The sequence below is a fragment of the Leptosomus discolor genome, chromosome 2 (genome assembly GCF_034619465.1).
Source record: "Leptosomus discolor isolate bLepDis1 chromosome 2, bLepDis1.hap2, whole genome shotgun sequence".
Lineage (NCBI taxonomy): Eukaryota > Metazoa > Chordata > Aves > Leptosomiformes > Leptosomidae > Leptosomus > Leptosomus discolor.
In genome coordinates this window covers 105,220,445-105,245,169 of record NC_141392.1, presented here as the reverse complement: position 1 = coordinate 105,245,169, position 24,725 = coordinate 105,220,445, and the positions used below count along the sequence as shown (strand labels likewise).

The window sequence follows — 24,725 nt, the reverse complement described above, 5'->3', positions numbered from 1 at the left end:
ATAAATAGATTCATCTGGCAAATTTGGATTAAAAAATAGTAATGAATGGGAGGAGTTTTATATACAACTTTCTTGTCAAAGAAGAATGGGAAATAAACAGTCCTACAGTTAAACAACACTACCAAATATTCTTAGTTATTCTGGTTATCTATATGAGACTGTGGCTTTCATATGAAGTATCTTCCTTCTCAGTGTTAGAAAAATGAATGCCCATTCTTATCTGTATTGCTGGTCCTGATAATTATCTGCAAAAACAGAAAGCCAGACTTATGGAAACTGCAGACTTTATGTAGCACAGGCAGTTTTTAAATGTATATGAATTTTAGAAAGGTTAGTTCATCCAGCAAAACTTTTTTAATAGTTTCTTTATATATTTTTTTAATATATACATATATATTTAATATCGCGCTATCTATATGATTATTCAGAATAATCCTCAGTGTTAGGTTACATAGCTAACTGTCGGAAGTGACGTAGGTATAGCTGAGTCTCTGGGAGAGAGGGGGGTAGACCACATGGTCCTTGGTGCGGTACAAATCATTGTTAAACAGTGCTGTGACACCTACATTATAGACAGTGTTGTGATTCAAGCATTTGATAAAGGAAAGACTTTCTTTGCCCCAAAGTTGACAGTAGTAAGAGAGATGTCTGTCTTTGCTGGCTTTCTGCCTATGCAAGGATATGCAGTAATTCTGCACTGACTTTTACCTGTGTGCACAGTTTTTTCACAGCTTGATCCATTTCATATGATGAACTTTTGTACACCAGAGCTTTGCAGACAGCCAGTTGTCCAGCTAGTACTGTCTCCTCAGTAGTCCTTCCTAAATGTCAGTAGTGGCTTACAAGATACCTGTTAGGAAGATACTTTTGTGTATTTGCTTTGATGCAGAATTCAGCCCGACTTGGAAGAAAAGAGCAAGACAGCTTCTCTCTAGGTATGTGTTGCTATAGACAGTCAGGTGGAGGAATATCATTAAAAACATGATAATTTTTTTCTGGCTGGCAGACTTTAATGCAGAAAATTATAAGCTGTATACATCTTAAATATTTAATCGCTGCTGTTCTAATTAGATGTGTTTTATTTCAGCATCATAACTGATGATGATGAGGATGAAGAAATATACAGTACTGAAGATTGTGAGTTTGCAGCCAAGAAAAGGAAAAAAGACCATTTTAGGAGTAACACAGATTCACAATGTAAGGCTGTTTTTTTTCCATTTATTTTAGAAGACTTTTTTAGGTTTAGTAGACTTTTATAACAGCCATTTATTTATATTCATCTATAGAGTAGCCTCCTGAATTATGTTTATTTCTGTGGTGGCAGCAAAATCTGGTGTCAAAGTGATACGTCTTAATTGAACTGTGGCATTGATTTTTTTAATTTTTTTTTTCCCCCAAAGGTAATTCATTTAAGAATAGTAAATATCTTCTGATACTAACCAGGTTCTGTTTTGTGGGTTAGTTTTAGATGAAATTCTTCTGGATGCTTATGGAAGCTTCTGCTTACCAAAGCAGCTCGTTTATTTCTGCTTAGTTTGAATTCTATTTAGTGATACAACTCCAAAATCAGTTCATAAATAAATATATTTTGTCATAATACCTACAGCTCTTAGTAAAGACTTTATCAGTATTGAATTTTTTGAAGAAAAGCCCCTATTTTAAAAAATTAAAATATGAAAGCTGTTTTGTCAATTCCCATTCTTAAAAGATCACCTGTACTTTGGACTGCAGATATGTATGACAGCAAGTAAACTTACTGAAGCAGAGAATTTGGTAGAGTAGGTAAAAAAAAGGTAGGTTCATTAGCAACTTTCTGGCATTTCTAATGCTTTGATCTTAAAATGATCTCCTTTATTTGTATATTCCCAAAATTGTAACAGAGATGGTCTTGCAGAAAGCTGCAAGCTTCCCCAGGCTTGTCTGAGCTTAAAGGTTCAAGTGGCTCTATCTAAGGTCATGCTTTCATTTGACAATATACTAGACTTCTGAAAGCTGAAGGTCTGCCTAATTGCCTTTAGTAGTCTTGTACGACTGACTTTATATTCTACAAGTAGTTGAACCAAGTGGATGTGGAGCAGACACCTTTTACAGAAGTAAAACAGATTTAGAGGGGTAGAGTGGTCAGGAACAAAAAGGTTGCTCATTTCGGTACTTTCCTGTGTTAAGTGCTAAGGAGCGTGTTGGATTAAAAAAGATCAGGGGTTTTGGATGAGAAATTGACTGTTGTTGGTACACTGTCGACAAAAGTTGTGCTACATCTTCCAATTTTGTACCAACTGTAAAATTATATAACTTTTTCCTTTATGTTTTTGAAGTATATAACTTCTGAAAATTTGTAGCCATCCTTCTCAGCCTTTATAAATTTCCTTCATTAAAACTGTTCTACTATCTCTCCTATCTTATGAAGCATTTTATTGAGGATGATCTGTTTTGTTCAGTTTCTTTCTAGAAGGCATTACCTAAAGTGGGAGCCTAAAAATGATTATATTTTGGTTTTTATTTTAGGTTTTTATCGTGAAAAATGGATTTATGTTCATAAAGAAAGCACCAGGGAAGTAAGTCCTTCATGCTGTGGGTTAATTCCTACAATCTTTGTGCTTCTTAATTGACAAATAGTATATTTAAAAAAAAAAAAAAAGCATTTGTGCTGTCTAGTCTTAGGGGTGATATTCAGCTGTCTCTTTCCTGGCAACATAGTACACCTGCACACAGTGAGGCAAAAGCAGCTAGCAAAGTGACTTTTATGTGGGTCACTGTGGCAGAGATACAGGAATTGCAAGGATGGACATACAGTTCTCTGCTACTTCAAGCTCATCTGTATCTGTACTGCGTGTCTTTGCACTAAAATTGAAAGTATTTGCAAAACTGGAGTAATGCCTTCAAAGATGGTTGCAGGTAGCTAACTGATATTTCAGATTTTTGGTGTAAATTTGAATATAAACAAGTAAAACTTCAGTTTTAAACTTTACGAAGGGGACCTTTGTATTCCACAAAGTCCAGATGCTTTCAGTTTGGGATAGAAACTGTGTCATGCAACAATGAAGAGAACATGAGGGTAGATTTAGGCTTGGATATAAGGAAGAAGTTTTTTGAGGAGGATGGTGAAACACTGGAACAGGTTGCCCAGTGGTGGTGGTAGAAGCCTCATCCCTGGAGACATTCAAGGTCAGGTTGGACAGGGCTCAGAGCAACCTGATCCAGCTAAAGGTGTCCCTGTTCACTGCAGGGGGGCTGGACTAGATGGCCTTTAAAAGTCCCTTCCAACACAAAATATTCTGATTCTAAACCACAAATTGCCTAAAATCACTCATTGCTGTCCTTCGTAACCTGTATGTTGGGATTATTTTTTTTCCCCTACTTGTGCAGAAGTTGGTGTACTAGTGATGTGTGATTTATTTGCTTGGGTTTCATGTCCATTCAGAGTGGACAAAATATTTTGGTGTACAAATCACTTTATTCTTGTCACTGCTGTTGTCATCTAATAATTGACCATTCACCTTTCCTGTTTTTTTAATTTATTTTTAAAATATAGGAAAAAAAATTAAAATGGGGATGTTTAGAATTAATCACTAATACTTTGCAAGTAATACCTTGTATAAATTCAAAAGCTTAGAATAAAAAGTTAAAAGTTAAGAAGAATGAATAAGTAGGAAGGAATAAGCATACTTGAACCAAAAAATTCAGAACAACTTTTTAAGCTAATCTAAACCATAATTTAGAGAGGCTCTGGTTTTCCTTTTAGGTTGTAATCTTACTTGATTTTGAAATGTCTGTCTCAACTAGGAGACTTTTTTTCCAAACTGAATACTGAATTTTAGGGCAAAATGACAAGAGTAGGAAGGTCTTGATAAGGAAGATGTGAAAACCAAAACAAGCACAAGTATATAGCTGAAATGAAGTAGGAGAAGCTCTTCAAGTAATGTTGTTATGATAGTACGTTGGAGAGGTAGAGATGAAGTTTCATAGAAATCTGCTTCCAGCTGTTCAAGAAAATGTACCTCTCATGTTAATGCATTTAAGCATGCCCTTTTGATAACTGTTTAGCCAGAGAACAGCCACAAATATTTGAATTTCAACAAAAGTTTTTTGTTTGTATTGATTCACTGCTGTTCACCAGCCAAGTTGTGCATATTGTGAAGTGTGCAGCACACTTGGTTCTCAGGTGTATTAACTGGATGAGGAAGCAGAACAATCCTGAATTTGGTCATTAACCAATAGGGAGTAATTACCACCACTCTGCAGTGAATAGTCAACTGTCTCTGGTCCCACTGAGGTACATCCAGGGTTGCAAAAAGGAACATTAAGTTGCATGGCCATCTTTTCACCGTCACACAATTTAGTAAGGAAATCGGTCTAGGAATGAACTTCAAGTAGTTAGTTATCCCCCTGCTTCCCTGGGCTGATAAGCCACAGTAGTACACTGCTCTGCAAGTATCTCTTTCATCAGTTGTAGGGGTTTTCTAGCTTCATTATATTTGCTCCAAGGCTCCTGTGGCTTTGTGGCTCTAAATTTACTCAGCTTATGTGATCTCATGTCATTTCGGGCTGATACTACCACCTTAAGTAGTTCCACAACAGCCTCTGAAACTTCCATTTTCACTTTAAGACACCTGTGCAGAAGTACCAAAAGAAAATGCAATTCCTCTTGCTCTTGGTTCCTAAGAAAAATTGTGCCTAAACTTCTAGCATCTAGAAAATAAATTCTAGATGTTGAGACCGTTTGTTCTTCCAATTCCAGGAGCAAGTAGCTGTGTTCTTACCCTCAAATGCAAACTTCAACTCGGTCAGTTAATGCTTATGGTTGTAAGCTCAGGCTGCTGTACAAAGCAGCTCTACCTCGTGCTGAAGCAAACGGGGAGTGTGTTAGCCGTGAAAGAGTGCCAGCATTGTGGCCGTGCAATAGTGGAGGAGATTCCCAGGGTGCTCAAATACCAGTGATTACAGATTGCATGATTAGTATGAATTTATAAAGGCCTTGCTGTCGAGCAACATCGCCTACGTACCATTAGTTCCAAATAGCGTGTCTGGTTTCATTTGTTCTGCAAGAAATTAAATAAATCTTCAGTCCAGATACATTATATTTCCAGGGAGCATGGTATACATAAGCACCAGTTGCATGGCAGAGTGCTTTTCTGGATATTTTCCTCAATTTTATCGTTGTTTTTTTCCATTTAAAGTGTGTTTATTCTTCTTCTCAGAGACATGGCTATTGCACTTTGGGAGAAGCTTTTAACCGCTTAGACTTTTCAAGTGCAATTCAGGACATCAGAAGGTTCAATTACGTGGTCAAAGTAAGCTCTTTATTTTATATAGATATTTTAAAAATGCATTTGCTGTTGTGCTTATATGTACAAAAGAAATAATTTCGCACTGAATAGCTGATGATTTGTGACTGTATAAATATCCTGTCCGTATGTAATTTATACTGCATGAAGCAACTTTAAACTGAGTAATTTTCATTTGGTGAAAACTCATTATATGGCTCTGTGAAAGCCTTTAGCTCGAGGAGGACGGTGATGACCAGTGTGCTGTTTATTTACAGGGAAGCGCTGGTGGTCATTTCAGTTGTTGTTCATCAGCCTGGGTAGTGAACTCTCTTGAAAGGCAAAATAATCTTATACAACCAAAAATAGTGAAGTGTAATACATCTTAAATATGCTTAAAATAGCAATTTCCAGAAGAATATTTGATTTGCAAATAATCTGCAGTTTGTTTCTTCTGCAGCTTCTTAACGGTCCTGTGATTCATTGCACATTTGTTTTTTATCTAGGACAAGACAGATATGCATTTATCTTTGTTAACATCCCTTAAAACTTGAGACCCCAGCTTTTTCAGCCTTCCCCCTTTTTTTTTGTGTTCCAGAAATGAGTTTTATTGCAAGTTGTCTCTACATAAAATTTGTAGAAACAATTATGATATACTAATATCATGATTCCTTGGAAAATCCCTTTCTAACTATGTTAGCTTCTCTGTGTCAGGTCATCTTAACTTGAGAATTAAGTGTGTCGAACCTGGGAAGTTCTGGACAATGGTGCTATCTGCCTGTTTTCCAAAACTACGTAGCTTGTACTTCAGGGAGCCACATAATGTTATGCCTTAATTTCCCAAGTTCCTAACCAGCTACCCACTTGGAAATACCTGTTCTGGGAGATGGTGATCTTTCTCTAGCCCCAAGTATTTTTTGTCTTCTAACCTGAGATAGTAAAGTGCATGTCCCAACTACTAGAGAAGCTCACAATGTAAGATACATCAGGACTAGAGTTCAGTTCAGTGGTGAGGCTGTTCACAAATAATGTAGTGGTTGGAATGCATCCAGAACTTGGAAAAGACACAAATAAAAATTAAATAAACATACCAGGAGAACACCCTTACCACTAGGCCGTGGAGTATTTGGAGAGAAAACACATTCCTACCCGTCCTTGTGAAGCTGAGACAGTGTGTTATACTTCCAGAAAAACAAGAGATGTGGGACCAAAGGAAACAAAGCAAAAGGGATTTGCTTCCAGGCTAGTGGTTAGGGTACTTGCCTGTTTTATTCCCCTTGCAGTTTTTTTGATATACGTATGCATTGTCATTTGGAACACTGCTTTTTAGTGCTGTTTTGGGAGCAGAAACAAGAACATTGATCTTTCCTAAGACTTTTCAGCCTCGACCAGTAGGAAGAAAAAAAAAAGGCATCTAAAAAGTTTGTGTTATAAACTGTGTCAACCTTGAGTGCCTCACTTGAATGGTAAACAGGTAGAATGAATCCACAACTAGTTTTACATGTTTTTTAGATGCTGCAGTGCCTAAGCTGGGTTGCTCAAAATGCTTGATCAGAACAAAGTACAAATTCTAACATAGGCACATTGACCAGTTTCTCTGTTTCCTGAAGAATATTAAATGGCTGGTTTAGTTATCTAGGGTTAAGATTGTTGAAAAAGGAGCGATACTTTTAAAATTTAGGAATTTGGCTTTGTGATCCAACTGTTACTAGAGTAGTGGTAGACCCCAAGTAGTTAGGGTGGATTTAGGATAGCAGGCAGGCTTCCCAAATTCTTTTTTTCTAACGTTTTAGCGTTTATTTGAAATTCTTAAATTTCTAGAATTGTTTTACAATTTACAAAAATGTAATTGTATCTTTGCATCAGTTCTCTGAGGTGATGGAGGCAAACTGACTTTTATCAACAGGGACAGAACCTGTACCTCCAAGACCTTAAAAGCTACTGAGCTGCTAATAAACACGATCGATGTGAATGACAGCTGCTGCTCAGAACTTGCTGTAGCTGTAGAACTTGTTGACTTGAGAAACATTTGTGGTGATGCATCTAATAAATTAAAACATCTGTGTGGATGTCAGTATTATGTGAAGTTGCAAAAGATTTTTTAAAAAGGATCTTTAATCTGCTTTATCAGGTTTTAAACCAGTCTGCAATTATGAGATCTAACTTAAGAAGCAGGTCATCCCGTGCCTATCTGCGTTACACAAGTTCTCATTTACTTCCCTGGAGTTTCTACTGGTGAAAGATGTTTGTGTAGATCTCACTTAATGCAATGCAGCAGTTCCTATCTTTTCTTCTCCAAGAATTATTCCTAGTTATGCATGAATGCAATGATGATTACTTTTATCTGTGTTCTTCTGCTCGTTGCGTTTAAGGTAGCAAGATATAAATCAAGACGACTTTTTTTTTTAAATACCAAGTGCTACTGGATAGTTCTTCTTTGATCCCAGACCACCAAAATGATCCATTTTGACTCTCCAACTAACCAAAACCCTTCCAATTGTTATTAAAAATTAATACAGATGTCTGCCCAGGATCCTTTTAAGGTGGGCAGTGGGGGGAGGAGGTAGGATCAGCTGTTTTCATGTACTTAATTTGTGCTGTAGCGTAAGGATCACTTCTTAGCTGTTAAATGTCTGATACATTGAGTTTGATAATGAATAATCTTTCTTCAAATGTTTCTATTTGAATAAACAGCTGATCCATTCAAAGTTACAGCCTCTAGTAGACAACATAAGCCATGGCTATGCACAGATCAGTAAGACTGAACTCATGTCAGATCCTTGTACTCGTGCACCTGTTAAAATTACCTTACTTCTTGCTTATTGACTTTCACTGGAACTGGAATCTTCATTAAAATCGGACAGGTGGAATTTGTTTCTTCAATTGGAGCTTCAGTCTGAGTGACATAACAGAATTTCTTTTTAATTGAGAAATGTACATGCTTGCCAGAATTGGCGAGCTGCCAGAGACCTCTAGGTGTTCTCTAAATTATTAATCAAACTAAAAGGCTTTGCAAATACCAAGAAAGAAGTCCTGATACTTAGTCTCAAACGGTGTGAATAGGTTGCTTGTGTTTAAATACATCAGGAGAATTATTTCCTCCTTTCATAGCACGTAATGTTTTGTCAGGGATCGTGCAGAGAAGCCAGAAGGAATGTTATTCAATCAGGGAGAGAACAGGTGTATTCTCTCTTCCTCCAAAGGAAAATTAATGTTGAGTGTAGTATCAAATTGATGTTTTAGAAATGAAGATACAAAATAATTTTTGGCAGGCTTAGGCTTTGTTCCCCCCCTGTGCCAACAGTTCATGCTGTCCTACAAAGCACAGCTCTGCAGGTTAGTGTTTTGAGCACTCTAAGGGCTGCTGGTTTCTGCTCCCTGCCTTCCCTTCCTGATGTACTGAGAACACTTGTTCTGAGCTCAGCATTATGAATCACAATTGTAAAGCTCAGTGCCACACTTCTAAGCATTGCAGTACTGTCATAACATTGAAGTCTCTCTTATTTCATACCGAGAGACTGGGTTTTGTTGAAGAGGCAACAGTCCTTAGCTACAAAACTGAATGTAAAATGTAAAAGCAAAGGTGTCAGAATGGAGCACGGGCTGCCTCTAGTAGCTACAGCTTGGCCTTCATGTGCAGCAAGAACTTAAGCTATTCTGGTTACTTTCCCCTAGACCATTCCCACTGTTCTTGCCACTTTTCTGTTCACAGTGGTTCCAGAGAGAAACATGTGGACAGCTAGGAGATCCTTACTGTGTAGTTAAGGGAAAGGTACTAATAGAGTATGCATACTGCTTGTTACTAGGTTACTGTGGTTTCTTCTACCAGGGACCTGAACGTGGGAGTGATACAGAATTTTTTTTTCCTGGTTTAGGTAAAATACAGCATGTCCTCTCCATGAGCAGAAAGTAGCGTACTAAGTCCATCACACCTCGGTTTGACCAGTATGATATTTTCACTTGGAAATTAGAAGTCTGGTAGTTAGTTTCAGTTCAGAGTAATGTTCCTGGCCACCAAATCTGTCAGGGGCTTTAGGACCCAGCCACGTCAAAGACCACATCTCTATTTGTGAGCCTGCAAAACAGACTCCCTCCATTGTTTCATTACAGCTTATAAAGACCATATATCATGTGCTCTATCGCAGAGATAAACACTAGTATTTGTGTAGTATTTTGAAAATGCACATCTCTTTGAGTGGGAATGCCTAAAGCTTTCCACGTTTGCCTTGCTTCGTTTTATGAAATCTGCAGTTGTGTTTTCATGAAATACAGTTGCAGTGCTCAAGGCTGTTATAGGTGAATGTACATACTGAAAGTGTGTATTTGAAACCTTCTGTCATTCTTCTGAGTTTTAATTCTTTTTCCTAGCTTTTGCAGTTAATTGCAAAATCCCAGTTAACTTCACTGAGTGGTGCAGCACAGAAGAATTACTTTAACATTTTGGACAAAATTGTGCGGAAGGGTAAGACCTCAGATTTTGTAATCTGCTTGTTCACATTTCATTGCTGTGACTAAGCTATCAGTTGAGGGGGTTTTGTTAGCTTTATTTTAACTGTTTTTACATTGTAAGACAATGCAATAGCATATTTAATTAGTGAAAGGTTTCATACTTCCCATCCCACAGTTACAACAAGTTTTCTCTTGATTATTGAATAATGTCTGTTGAAACAGATTGGTGAAGTTAAATGACAATTAGATTCTATTCAGAAACTATTGGTTACTATTAAGTTAAACTCTTTGTGACTTGTGAAAGCTTTTAGATTAGTAACGTATTTGTTTTTCAGTTTGCATCATGTACTGAGATTTAAAATGCATAACTGCTTTTCTTTATTGTTGCTTTTAAAAAAGCTATTACATAATATTGAACAAAAAAACTTCTGGTAACCACACTAAATGGAGATGTAATACTATCAGCTTTGAACAGAAGAAATCGGATTTGTAACTAGTTGTTAAGCATTAAGTTTATTAAATGCATAGCATGAAACATTGCATCAGATTTGCCTGTGAAATTGTTAATTATTGATCTTGCACTTATGAAACAGCTTTAATGACTGTTATGGTGGGAATTAGGGCAGCTATTTGTAAACAAACAGTTGAGTTGTAATTAGTTCATCTAAAAAAGTGTTGATTAGTTTGAGCTAACTGTATTAGCTTGGTTAACTCAGTTAACCAAATTTTATTTGTTTGCATTTTTTTGTTTGTTTTCCAGTCATGGAAGACCAATATAATCCACGATTAATCAAAGATCTCCTACAGGATCTGAGTTCTACTCTCTGTATACTGATTAGGGGAGTAGGAAAATCTGTGTTGGTAGGGAACATCAATATTTGGATTTGTCGATTAGAAACTATCCTTCTGTGGCAACAACAACTAAAAAACCTTCAGATGAACAAGGTATGTTATTAAGTCATGCTAAAGTAACTGGGGGAGGGAAGCTGTACTGAACATGGGTTTGTGATTTGTAAGTGAACAAAGTTCGAAATACACCTTAAACAGTTATTCTTGTTTTCTATTTCAGAAGGAATATGAAATTAATGAATTGGAATCAATTTTCTAACATTTTAGTAGCTCTTTTCCAATGAGGGCTGCTGCAGTGCCTGTACTGCTGATTTGTGGTAAAGATGTGTAGATGTAATTGTTTTTCTCACCCAAATAAATTTCAAAATGTTTGTCTCTGGATTGTCAGATAGAGATGGAAAAATACCAAATTTTAATTCCAAAGTGAATGTTCTACTACTGAAAAAATAAAAATCTAAAAGGAATTTTAGAGGTGGATCAAGATAAGGGAAATAAAATATTCAAGTAGCAATTTTACAACTTTATTCATTAGCACAGTTGCTATTAATGGGGAAAAAAAAAATAATGACTTCAGCATCTGGGTTCTGATCGTGCAATTTTGTTTAAAGCATGTGGTATGCACTGTTCCAGGTTTTTATAGTGGAAACTTCTGATGATAAGCAGGCAATCTTTTTTTTAACCTGTCTGGGTTACTCCTTGAAGAAGAAATGCTGCAAGATACCGCTCACAGTGAAGTCACACACCTGTTTCATCTGTTTGCTTTCAGCTATGAAATCTTGAAATTGTCCTTGCTGTGTGTGCCGGGTATCTGAGTAAAACGGCTAATTTTGGAACAGAAAGGAGAAATGGGGAACCCAGTCTCAGCAGTTCTCACATGCCAAGCAACCACAGCACAGACAGTTTTGAGACACTGCGGTTGCTACGTTTGTTTCTTTCCAGCGTGCCGCTTCCATCTGAGCTGTTTTATGCTGGTTGAAGTAACTGATGAGAAATCTTGCGTCTGCAATGCTCACATAGTCCTGAACATAACGATAGTCCCAGAGATGTTTATAACAGATGACACTATGGAAAGTCTAGTCTATAAGTGAGATGAATGGTTGTGAAACAAACTGACAGAAGTGAGAGCCAGCTCGAGTGCAGCTGCTGTGCTGTTAGCGCCTTGTGACGGGGCAGCTCTGCTCGGTGAGGCCGGCAGTTGCCCACGCTCCCTCCCTCCCTCCCCAGCTGGGACACCACCTCCAGCCGCACCGGGCTTTGTGCCACCTGGCAGTATCGGCTGCGGATTCCCTCACGTAGGAGTTGCGCTGTAGGTTACCACGTTAAAGAGAAAGTTCAGCGGAGGTGTATACGCTCAGTGAAAATTTTCTCAGTGCTCTGATCTGTCAGGCCCGGCAGAATTCCTCATTTATGTATGAGGGAAACTATCTCCAAACTTCAGAAATGAACCTACTCTCTTCTGTCTCTGACTTTCATAATGTTTTTCTGCTCTTCAGTCCTATATTCTGTATTCTAGTTGTGTTAAGGCAAAATGGCATGTGCTCTGTTTCTTAATAAAAATTGAGAAACTGAAGCTATTGTACAAATCATAAATAATTGGTTCGTACCTTTATTATAGTTAGGGTTTTAGCACACTTCTTGCAAAGGTGGAATTGAATACACCATAGTTTTCAAGACTGTATACTCTTGAACTATTTTCTGAGAACAGAAGTAGTTTAAAATTATTTGAAAATTAAATAAAGAATTTAGGATATGTTTATTTTAATAGTAGGAAAGCTGAAAGTTATGAAGCTACAGTCTGTAGTTCCTTCTGTACCTGTAATCATTTAAGTTTTCAACAACAGCAGTTAGAGAATATGGTAGCCAAGTAATCAAAGTATCACAGAATTATCCACAGATATTATGCCATGGTTTTGTATGAACTAAACCTAAGACCTGAGATCTTTCTAAAGTAAGAGTTTTATTTATACCTTACTCTGTCGAGTTTTTGTAGTTAAAAGTTTTCAACTCTTATTTCCAGCAAGTCAACAATGGTCTTACGCTTAGCGATCTCCCTCTCCACATGCTGAACAACATCCTATACAGGTTCTCTGATGGCTGGGACATTATTACTCTGGGTCAAGTGACCCCAACTTTGTACATGCTCAGCGAAGACAGACAGTTGTGGAAAAAACTCTGCCAGTACCATTTTGCGGAAAAGCAGGTAAGAAACTCTGTCACTTGCATAAATGTGGCCCTCTTCTTTGCAATATGGTATACTAATAATGAAGTGTGAATTCACCCTTTTTGCCGTAAAAATGTGTCAGTGTGCAGTAATAGTGAAAATGTTCTCTTTTGCAGGGGTTGGTTCATACTAAAAATGGTATTCAGCATGTCTGTGAGTTTAGGATCACTATCAGGATGTTTCCTTGCGTTATTTTAAAAAATGTTCACCGTAAGATGATTTTTTTTTTTCTTTAAACTACACAATCCCCAACAAGTGCAGTAGAGGATACCTCTGAGGTGTTTCTAATTTTAGTAGCCAAAGCAGGACTTGTTTGACTAGCCAAGGTAGGCAGACAGATTGCTCAAACTTTTAGGCTACATGAACGGTCTGGTGAAGCTGAAATTGGATAGTTGCAAAAAAGAATAGAACATGTGCTTGAGATTTTGAAACTAAGAACAAAAAGCGAAATAGTACTGTTCTGTCACTTCCTCCTAAAAAGCATTAAAGTAATGTAGGAATGCCTCCAGAACTGTCTTCATTTTCTGACACTAAAACATGCTGGGACAAAATCAGACTAGGTGAAAATAAAGCTAGGAAAATAGAAGTTATTTCATTAGAGCTGGAGGTAGAACTTTAAAACCCTAGTATGTTCCGGACTGGAGGAAGTGAAAATACACATTCTTAAATCTGACAGGTTGAAGTGACACTACTCGGTTGGTGACTGCCAGATTAAGTAGTATTATAACAGGAAAGGTAGAAGTGAAGATCAATTAACTCACGTGCAGTTGACCCAAATGAGAATTTTGGTGAGGTGAAAGGCTTTAGAATGAACTGCATGGAGAATATAGACAAATATAAAGTGAAAAACTCCTTCAGAAGCAGCTCAGAAGAACGCAAGGTGAAGTTATGAGGAAAAGAAGTTTAAGCTTAATGTAGCAGTTGAGTGGATTTTGAGGCTAGATGAGGTAAGTGCTATTGAACAATGACAAAACTGGTCGGAGAGGAAGCTGTTGTACTAAGGTAATGCTGGGAAGAAGAGCATTTCAGTAGAATTAGGTAGCCCTGTGCCCTATAAAGGACACTTGTATGCAGTGTTTCCAATGCATTCCTAAATGTTCATGTTCAATTTCTTGTTAGGTTGTTAATGATAGAATTCTAATGATTTTATTTATTTTCCAATATCAGACTGCTTTTTCTGGCTAAAAGTGTACCTTAATAAGCTACAGGATCATGTTAGTTGTTTTTCCTGTCCTCTGCAATATTATTTATTGAATCATTGAAACAACTTCAAAAACATGCTTGATATCTGAAGAGCACTTTTGGAAAATGAGAACTCTGCACAGAGAAGCTATTACGAAACAGTGAAGTGTAGCTGAAATCAGAAAGGCAGTGCTATTTTCCCCATCTAGGAGTTGTCATCTGGATGAAGAAAGCCCTTAATGTATTGGCATTAATCCACACTGAGTGGATCAGAAGCCTTTTGCACAGCCAAGGTTTATTAAGGATGTATTTGTACTAAGCTAGGGAGAAACAGCCATTGTGCATCAGTCTTTATATGCAGATTATGTCCTCAAGAAGTACATCAATCACTGAATATTGCTCTCCTTCTAGAAAGATCCTAACTAAATGTGGAAAATAATCATGTATCTACTTTTGAAATGAAAGAAAAAGCATTATTTAAATCCGTAGTTACTGTCTTAACAGAAAACCAGTTTGTAATGCATAATCATTTTTTTAATCTCATTCCCAAGTGTTGTTTTTTTAATACAAAAGTAATTATTTACAGCTCTAAATATTGGTTTTGTTTTATGTTTCTTTACTATAATTAGAATAATTTCAAGACAATAGAGTTAATCAGCTGTGTGTGGCCTACTTTTTCTTGGCAAATATGCTCCCTTTCATTTTTAGTGTTTTACCTTCCATTTTTTGTGGCTAGATCTCATTGCTTTGCAGAGATGTATGATGTCAGATTATTTACTTCAAAGAATTTCAGTTCTTTCTGAAAAACTTCCGTTTTACTACCTTATTTTTCCCAGTCCTTTACCTGATTTGACTAGTTCTTTAACAATTTTAAAGGAGGATATTAATTTTATGTCCAGTTTTGTAGGCATTTGATTCCATCAGAGAAAGGTCACATTGACTGGAAGCTGATGTACTTTGCACTTCAGAAATACTACCCAATAAAGGAACAGTATGGGGACACCTTGCATTTCTGTCGACACTGTAGTATTCTGTTTTGGAAGGTAAGAGCTTTGAAACAGATAATCAGAAATAAGTTCAAACAGCTGCTGGTGGTCATCTGAAAGGAAAAATAGTAAGATCATCTTGTCAGCTTTCTCATGTGAAATGTGACTGGACAACTAATACCTAACTTCTAAATAATATGTAAAACTTCCATATAAAATCGGTATTAAAGGACAAATTTGGAATTTATCTAGCATTCTAATCTGCTCAGTATCTGATAACCTCAATACTTAGAATTGCAAGGAAAAGCAAGCACCATGTGGAAAGAGTTGCACTCCATCGTCTTGTGTCTATTTAATCTTATGCCAAGCTGTCGGGAACTTGCATGAAGTTAGCCATTTTGTGATGTCACTTTTCTAATGATGGCACGGCAAGCAATGTCTCCAATGAGAATTTATTACTATAGTGTTCCTGCCACATTGGTGTAAAACTCTGTATTTTTATAGTCTTGCTTGTGTCCCATACAAAGCTTGCAGGAATGTTTGCAACTTCATTCAAAATGCATTTTACCTTGGTTTTGATGTTTACCATGAACTGTCTTACAGGATGATTTTAAATTTCTATAGGATGTTCTCATGTTTAGCTTGTGCGTGAACAGAGTCCTGCTTTTACTTTGTGTGGCACCACAATCTAGCCTTCTAGAATAGTAAGGCTTCTTTAATTTTGCAGCTCAAAGACCAGATATGTCTAGTGCTAAGTGGACAGCAAAGAGCAAGAAATGTTTGAGAAATCTTGGAAAACACTCATTCTGATTCACAGAAATGAGTTGCTGTTGTGTCATCTTTCTCTGATTTTTGAGTTGCATGTCAGTGTGAGGTTTTTTTCCATAGAAAAAAGTAGGCTATCTAACAGGATAAGCTAGCCTTCACAGAAGTATGTTCTTTTCAAGTTGAGTGTTCTTGATATCACAGGAGCCCTTACAGGTACTACTATGTTTTGCTAAATTAATAGTAGGAAAGCAGGTAGTCAGAATTGTGAAAAGCCTGGGCATTTGCTGAAGAACTTTTGTCAAGAGTGTCTAAAATCTGTTCATTACAGTGGAATAAGTCTTCGACATGTTGCCCAATATGTAGGGTAAAGTTTTTCTCTTTGAAAGCAGACATTTTAAAGGTAAGCACACAGCGTGCACGCGGGTGGGCATTTTTGGCATCGGCTTTGTTTGGATTGTCTGGCTTTGCTGTGCAAAGGGTTAGTGCTTTCTACAGTAAATTTCTCTCATGCTGATCTTGGTATAATTGAAAGTATAGCACTGTAATATTAGGAATGACCAAAATGCGTTTGGAATTAAATGTCTAACTTCAGAGATTGTGTGCGACTGTAAGAGGCTGTGAACCTGTGCAGGCAGATGTCTTGTTACCTTGACTACTCCAATCTATTACTGGAATAAAGGCACTCATTTTGTGCTTGTGTAGCTTAGTGAAACACAGCACAGTAAGTTCTAAAGGTACTTTGGATTGATGAGCAGCACCTACTAGATCACCATTCCAGTGCTGCCTGCCTCATCCTGGAGATTTGGGCAGGTCTTCAAGGGGTGGTGTGGTTATAGATTAATTGTGTGCTTCTGCACTGGAATTCTGTAGCAGGTGTTTGGAGTCAGCTGTTTTAACAAGAGCAGGGTCAGCAGCTTGAGGACAGTGATTATCTCTTTTCACTTGGCACTCATTAGGCTGCATCTGGGATACTGCACCCAGCTGAGGGTCCCCAGTACAAAAAAAAAGATACTGATAAACTGGATGGAGTTCAGGTGAGGGCCAAATAACCAAGAAGGCTTAAGGGCTTTCCCTGTGAGGAGAGGCTGCAGAAGACAGCTTCAGAGGAACCTAAGAGTCTGCCATGAGGACAGCCAAGCAAGGGAATGGTTTGATCATAGAGGCTGTGCAGTTTCCATCCTTGGATTTTTTCAAGACGTGACTGGATAAAGCTCAGTGCAACCTGGTCTGATCTTACAGCTCACTCTGCTGTGGCCTGGAGACCCCCCGAGGTGGCCCCCAACCCAGTTGTTCTGTGAGCATGCATTGCAGTTTTACTTCTCTAGGTCTTGGAATCTAAGCCTCGTCCCTATCTTAAAACAGATGTTTGATCAGACTGAAATAGATTGTTAAACATATTGATCTCTACACAACTGGCACCCTTATTGGCAGGGGCTCCAAGAGGTTAATCATTGCTCTGAAAAACAGTCCCTCTGTGCTGGGCAATGTCAGTGAAGTAGTGCACTTGTATCTATATGCGCTTGTATCTATACTTGTATCTTTCCCAAGCCCTCTGAAGAGAGATGGGAAGCAAAGCGCGGGGCAGTGGGACAGGAGGTACTTTTAGTCCTGGAAAAATTCTGTGCTAGGTGAAAATATTTCTTAATTAGAAAGAGCTTTTATCAGGCTTTTGATAATTCATTCAAGCTTCAGTATCATACTTGATGAGACAGATTATTAATTTAAATATGTATACGAGTGGTTGACTTGTAATTGTGCTTATAATGTGCAGATTTTTGTTCTCACCTGAAGCTTTTAGTCTGCCGGATTCCATTGGGCGTATAGCAAAAACCACCAAAACCAAACTTTAAAAGAGAAGTCACCGTTACTTTATGCAGGAAATGTAGCAAGTGTTTGAATCTTGAAACAAATGGGAGCACTGGATTCTTCAGATAGTTTATAATATGTACAAATTTAATTTCTTTTTAATGGTATGCTTCAAAAGTTGGCTACCTGTTGCTTTCAAGGGCATTCAGAAGAACTTGAGGCAGTGAGCTGAACACTTCCTGAACCTCTTATTTTTTTCTTCCTTGCATTCAAGAACAAAATGGAAATAACTGGAACAACATTAGAATAGTTGTGGAGGAAAAAGTACTGAAGTGATCAGGGCATGAAGATGACTAGCAGAGGCTAATTTCTTTTAATTTAGCTCCGTTGAAGTTAATATGTGGCTCCATAAATACTTCTCAGACAGGGAAGGGATGCATAAATGTGAGACTACTTAGGGAAATTACTTAAGCTAAGGGACATCCTTGATGCAAGTAAGTTGTAGAAACCAGTTGTGTTATGCTGAGAGTTAAGACTAAAAACCCAAGCAGTGGGACTCTGAAATAGCCACAAAGCACAGGCCTAGCTAGCGATGAGAAGAATTTTCATCAGTTTATGAAACTGGTAACATAGTGTAATTGCTGTGACACGAGAGGGTTATGCACAGGAAATTCTTTCAGTCCTGCATTTTGTGTCCTTTTAAAGAAGGGACTGATGGCTACTGAACTGAATTAGCAAACAGCTGAAGTAGAGAAATGACTTTTCACTTTCAGTATGCTGTAATAATCTAGTGTTACTTCTAATAAGTCTTTAAGAGCTTTTTAGGAAGCAGCATTTGTGTTTCTGTATTTGATTAAAACCTGTGACCATAGTAATCTTAAATACGGTAAGAAGGAGACTCGTAAATTCATTGTAGGAAGTACAGTGGTAGAGTAGAGGATCTTGTACTCTTCCGTGTTAAAGGAGGGAATGATTATAAGAAATGCTTCTTACTGAATGACTACCTTTCAGAAGGGATTTCTTGGCAAAGGATTTGTCCATGATGAAAGTGAGAAAAATATATCATTTCAGTAGTGTAAAAGTAATGGCAAACTAATTATGGACCGATGCCTCTGTGAATGCTTTTTGTGTATACTGTTATTTCTTCTGTTCCACTAGACAACGCTGCAATTGCGGGCCATTCTCTTATTTTCTTAGCTCACTCGGTAGCACATTTCAGTTATCCCAGAGATGGCCAAGAAGCTGAAATACCTTTTATTCTTTCAATAGCCAGGGATTTATGTAAAATTGTGTAATTGTTTTGCATAAGTGATATGCTTCACACTTGGTTTTAGTCATCTTGGGCTGGTTTGGGTTCTCCAGCTGCTTGTGATTTGCCACAAGAGTAAAAGACTATTTTTCTAAATGGAATATGAACCTTAGCGTCAATAAACCTTAACTCTGCTTCTTTTACTTTACGGCTCTCCTTCCTGCTTCCTTCACGATCTCAAAGGACTACCACCTTGCTTTGTTACTCAAGGTATTTCCTGTGTGTCCCATCTGTTGTCATTGCTGACTATTCTGTAATGTCAAAGTGAATAACGTGTTCATTTCTAATTGTTTGGTGCTCTTCATTTTGCTTCCCCACATCAATTTAGCAGCAGGAATACTTTGTTTCTTGTTTCTCTATTAGATAAGGTAGCGATGACTTTCCATCTCAGTTTTTCATCAAGATTGTTTTTTTTTATTATTGCCATATTCCTTGCTAATGCCATTTAAACTAGGGACCGTAATTCAACTTCTAATGAACATAGGTGCGTGGTGTTAGTGAGATCACCCAGATTTTGCAAAGAAATAGGTTTCTCTGCATTCAATGTTATAAACTGTTTCTGCACTCCCTGATGTATTTAATTCGGTACTTAAATCTGAAAAGAGTAACGTGAACCTCAGATAGCTTTCCTGAATGTAAAGGTACTAAAATTGAGTTAACTCTGTATGACTACAGCATTCCAAATATACTTTTAGGAAGGAGTCTCTCTAAAAAGAAATTATCAAAACAGGCTGCATATGGCTTGGGAGGATGGAGGAGGCAATTATGATGTTGCTTTCTGAATGAAGAAATGGTGGAAATATACAGAGAAGGCCCGTAGCTCCAAAGTTGTTATAGGAGCTTCCTAATGTCCAGTTATGATAAAATTTGAGGAGGAGAAGGACTACATTTGCCAGTAAATACTCCTGCTGGTGAATTCTCTTGCTAATTTAAAAGAATTCTGTTTTAAGTAGATACCTTGAAAATCAATATGATTTTAACACTATTTATTAAATGTAATTTTAAGGGAAATAAATTTTTCTTGGAAGGAGGAATACTCATAATTACAGGAAATTCTTTTCAGTCCCCATCATTCTTTTTCACTGTAAAATTGCTGTGTCTGATCTTACTGAGATTTTTATTGGACCTGTAATTCCTGACTGAGCAGAGCTTTCAAAAATGTTTTTTATGATGATATGCAGGGCAAAGCAGATAGTGTGTTACAAATTCTGTCTAAAATACTTAGGAGCATAAACACACACTAAAAGGGGATAAACCCTAGCTTCTTTCCCAGAGTGTTAGTTCTGATGGTGTGTTTTCCTGGAAACTGGGAAAGTAATAACATGACCTTGGCATGGCAATGCATAGAGAAGGTGATTGTTCATTAGCAGCTACCTGTGAGAGTGTTTCTGCTGTGGTGTATCTCTTCCCTCCAGATGCCATCTCAAGATGGAGGTGTCAGGTTTAGCAGTACTGGTCTCAGTCTTCTGTTCTCTCATCTGCAGCTTCCCCGAATAGGCTTCCCCCAGATTCTACCTGGGGTCTAATCTCTTTGTTCTCTTTTTTTGTTACATCCATGACACAAGAGGGGAAAAAACAAACAACTTGGTCTCAGGTGATGTTAAAGCAATTATTAAAAAAAGTGGTAGGACGAGGAGGTGATACCACATGATATTTTCATGTAGTCTTCTATAGACTTAACAGAAAAATACAGAGAATATATCTGTAGAGTAACAATTTTCATTGGAAAAGCTGTGTAAGATTTAGAATGTGTTCACCTAGTGCACTTTGGCATTGCAAAGAGTTTGGACAGGGCTGTGGCATCTTTGACAGCACTTGCCATATGTAAGTCTCCAAGTGAGAAAAAAAAATTTCACTTACAGGTTCTTTCTATTAACTGAACGGCATGTAACTTCATTTCCGATGGAAATGAAAGAAATGAAGACTGCAGTGGTCTCATCTACTTACCATGTGTTTACTGTAGTTTTCTTGCCCCACATGGTGAATTCAGGAACACTGGTGGAAAAGGGAGAGAAGCCCCTTGAAACTTTGGGAGGAGAGTTTCTGAGCCTTACAGCGTTATGGATAAAGGTGTTTAACCTCTCCATTGAACTGTCTGGGACCACCTTCTCATTACACCTCTGGCATTTCCTTCCTTTAGAGGGTTCCAATATGGTGCAAAACTTTTCATTTGAAGAGGAATTTGAATCTTACGTAATCAGACAACTGTGCTGAGTTCCGGTTTCTGTAATATTAAGGCAAGCACTGCGGGCTTAGTGAGTTTGTAATGGCAAAGCTTTTCATCCTGTCCATCTTCTACACTCCTAACGTGCCTGGGTGCTGACTTCTGTTTTAAGGCAGGGCTTTCAGGTGGGGAAAAGGGAGAAATGAAAGAGAAGGAAAAGATGTTGGGGGGGGCAAAAACAAGCAAAGTCGAAAAGCTTTTGACTGCGACTTCAAACATGCCGATCACTTCTTGGGGGGGGGGGGGGGGGGGGGGGAAGTGCCTGCTGCCCTTCACTTAAAGCAAAGAGCACATTTTTGCCCCAAACAGATAATTTAGGTTGAGCAAAGCAGTTGCCTTTTTTTTTTTTTTAAATTATCAAAACCTAATGGATAAGGAAACTTTTTTTTCAAGAGCTCTGACTCAGGTTCTGGTTTTGGGAGGGGGAGGGGGGCTGGGTTTTTCTGAAGTCTGAAGTGACCTTGCACAACCTCACTCAAATTGGAAAGGCCTATTTTCTTACAAGTTAGTCTAAAACTGTTAAAGGAAAACATGGTGAATTCTTAAAAAGAGCAAGTTCCTATCGATTTGCTTACAGTGGAAGTAGTTGCATGTGTCCATATGTGAATTTTTGCCTTTTTTTTTCTCTTCATTTTTCATTGGGGGTGGAGGGAAAGTGTGGGCATGGAAAGAGAACTTACTTTTTTTCCCTCCTTCGTTTTGCAGGATACAGGACACCCCTGCACAGCCAGTGATCCAAACACCTGTCTCATGCCAGTATCTCCTCAGCATTTCATTGATCTCTTCAAATTCTGAGATGTTCAGTAGCTGTTCTCCTGTGTTTGTGGCCATTTTTGTGAAGTCAGGCAGGATACGTTATGCTTTTTTGTGCAATATATTTAAGTGTAATGTTTTGTTGTAGTTTAAAAAAAGAGATACGGGGGAGATTCTCAGACAGGTTTATTTGGTGTATTGTTTTTGTGCAGAAAAGAGCTGAGGAGGAGACACATTAAGAAGATTTCTTTGTCAGGAAATCTGCAGTGGACTTGTTTTCAAGTCCAAGAAAGACCATTTTAATCTTAACTTTAAATCCATTCTTTTGACGCCTTAATAGTTGGTTAAAATTATGTGGGGGAGTTCTGGAAATTTCATGGAGGAGTCCAACTACTCTTACAGGGACCAAAGGAGGGGTTCTTTTGTTAATCCCTCTTTCTTTAAGCCACTGTTTTCAAAACACCTCCATATAATTTGCACTATTATAAAGAATAGACCAATATTCTCTTGGACTCTGAATAAATCAGTTACCAAGGTGGCATTAATCATTGTGAGCTAGTGAATAAATTACAGCTGTGGTTGTGTCTGTCGCTGAACCTATGAATGAAGGAAATCAACCAAGCTTTGTACATACATTATGCAAAAATATTTATTTTTCTTAAGGACTTTATTAAGCATACATCCTATCTCAGCACATCCTGCATAACTCAAGAGACAGATCTGAGGCTACTGGAAAGTGATTTTATTATGGTAGTAGCTACAGCCTTCATTTATACTGTTTGGTATGTCTCCAAATGCAATTGCATTAATTCATCTTCTAAGAAGAAGACATTATTGAAATTTAATGAGAAGGAGTTGCTTGTTTCTAGACTAGTACTGTGGCAGGACATTATGCTACCAACTGAGGTTCTAACCTGACAGGTCTCTACAAGCTGTGGGAAACATGGAAAATCAGTCTGAGCTGAATCACCTTCTGCCAAGTTAATCAGATAATTCTCCAGGAAGCTGTTTTCTTCTGTCCTGTAGAACAAAATTAGTTGCTTGGCTTAGGCAGGTAAAGGAAAAATTAGGGAAGTTTTGAGTTTGTCAATGAAATTTAACAAATACTATGTAATGTACAGAAAAAATAAATCAGGTACTATATGCTGCACTTGCTTGTTTTGAATCTAATTTTGTACAGTGTAATAAATCATGTTTTTATCTATTATTCCTAAAGTCTCTTGTGCATAGAGATGAATCAGTTTGAATTTTCTAAGATCTTTCTGTAACCTCTAGTAATTGTTAATGGAATGAGACGCATACATGCAGTGCAAGTGCCATTGCCTTTCAGTAGTGGTTGTATTAGCACTTTTTTAATAGGATGGCTGGACTGTTAATAGGCTGCTCACAAAGAGGAGAATATTTACTTCCTCAAGGGATAGTTTATTTGCTTTAACTTGCATTTCAGTGATATACCACCCTTAGCCATTGAATTTGCTGGTAGGTGGATTTTTCAGTACAGGGTTTTGTGGGTGGTTTCTTCCTTTCCATTAAGGTGTCTTCTATGGCTATGGTAATGATCAGGTGTGGAGCCAATGACATCCCTCCTTATTCCTGTTCCTTCAGAACATGGCTGCAAGACTCCCTTTCCCAGCCCAAGCACTGCTGTAGCCACTGGATTTGTTAAAGAACCGGCAGCTGCTCTTTAACAACGATTTGCCTCCCATTTATTTAACTAACGTAAGGGTTCCGGGCTTGCTTTCCTGCCTATGTGACCCAGGTAACCCCGACAGTGGTTGGTGATGGCTGGCATCCATTAATCACTCCTTTAAGATGGTTACAGTTTTGCTACCCTGCATGAAACTTCGTGCAAACAGCTCTAGGGATGCTACCTGCTTTCTTCAAGAGCTTTAGAGAAAGGTTCTGAAGTCAGCGTTTGGTTTCATGCTGTGCTGAGCTGTTCACCCGCCATGCCGGCTGAAGGTCTCAGAGCAGGGACTGTAAGGAACCATCCCTCCTGCAGACAGAATGCAAGCTCCTGAGGACACGCCATTGCCTAGGAAGCTGCCTGTTACTGGAGATGCAAGTAATGGGAGAAGCGGAGAAAGGTAGTGAGAGCTGAGTAGCTGCTCCCCAGCCTCTAAACTGAGGGGGGAGAGAGGTGGCTTGTAAGAAGTTTTAAAAAAGGTTTGGAAAAATTGGTACCTGTAATAACTAATTTTCACTTCTTAAAAATGTCAGGTGACAGGAGTCAGGCTGAATCTGCCTTTCCCTTCCACCCCTTGCTGTCTGCTTTTTCTTCTGTGGCAAAAAGCCTTTCACAGGCTGCAGGAGAGGTGCTGAGGTGTTTTCCTGTGTAGGCTATGAAGGGCAACGAGGCCCTCCCCCTGGTCTGAGGTGGCAGTTGCTAAGGTGATGAGAAGCCGGACTTGAGCTTGTAGTCCTGTACTCCAGAGGCCTTGTTCTACAGTCACAAGAGGGGCTGAGGGTGGAAGGGACCTCCTTGCTCAGGCAGGGCTAGCTGGAGCTAGCTGTCCAAGGCTGTGTCCAGGCGGGTTTTGAATGCCTCCAGAGAAGGAGACCCCACAACCTCTGTGGGCAGCCTGTCCTAGTGCTCTGCCACCCTCACAGTGACACAAACTGTTTCCTGGTGTTCAGAGGGAACCTTCTGCATTTCAGTTTGTGCCTCGGGTCCTTTTGGCAGTGCCCAGTGACAAGAGCCTGGCTCCATCCTCTATCCACCTTCCCTTCAGCTATTTATAGACAAGATCCCATCAGCCACTCCCAGCTCTCTCAGCCTTTCCTCGTAGGAGCAATGTTCCAGTCCCTTCATCTTCATGGCCCTTCACTGGCCTCCCTCCAGCAAGTCAGTCTATGTCTCTCTCACACTGAGGTGCCCAGAACTGGACACAGTACTCCAGGTGAGGCTTCACCA

General features: G+C 38.5%; 1 protein-coding gene across 2 annotated transcripts in view; it reads left to right on the top strand.

Moving 5' to 3' along the window:
* The window catches only part of FBXO25 (F-box protein 25), a 33,707-nt gene extending 10,689 nt beyond the window's left edge, over positions 1-23,018 (top strand). Inside the window, exons 3-11 of one of the 2 annotated variants that reach the window (XM_086482504.1) lie at positions 1,088-1,197; positions 2,506-2,555; positions 5,199-5,291; positions 9,633-9,726; positions 10,474-10,658; positions 12,580-12,762; positions 14,865-15,008; positions 19,018-19,044; positions 21,764-23,018. In XM_086482504.1, the coding sequence (XP_086338630.1) occupies positions 1,088-1,197; positions 2,506-2,555; positions 5,199-5,291; positions 9,633-9,726; positions 10,474-10,658; positions 12,580-12,762; positions 14,865-15,008; positions 19,018-19,044; positions 21,764-21,853 (976 nt within the window). In that variant the 3' untranslated portion in view covers positions 21,854-23,018. Of the gene's footprint in view, positions 1-1,087; positions 1,198-2,505; positions 2,556-5,198; positions 5,292-9,632; positions 9,727-10,473; positions 10,659-12,579; positions 12,763-14,864; positions 15,009-19,017; positions 19,045-21,763 lie in introns of those variants that run through there. The other variant, XM_009956246.2, reaches the window with a different exon arrangement.
* The last annotated feature ends 1,707 nt before the right edge of the window (positions 23,019-24,725 follow it).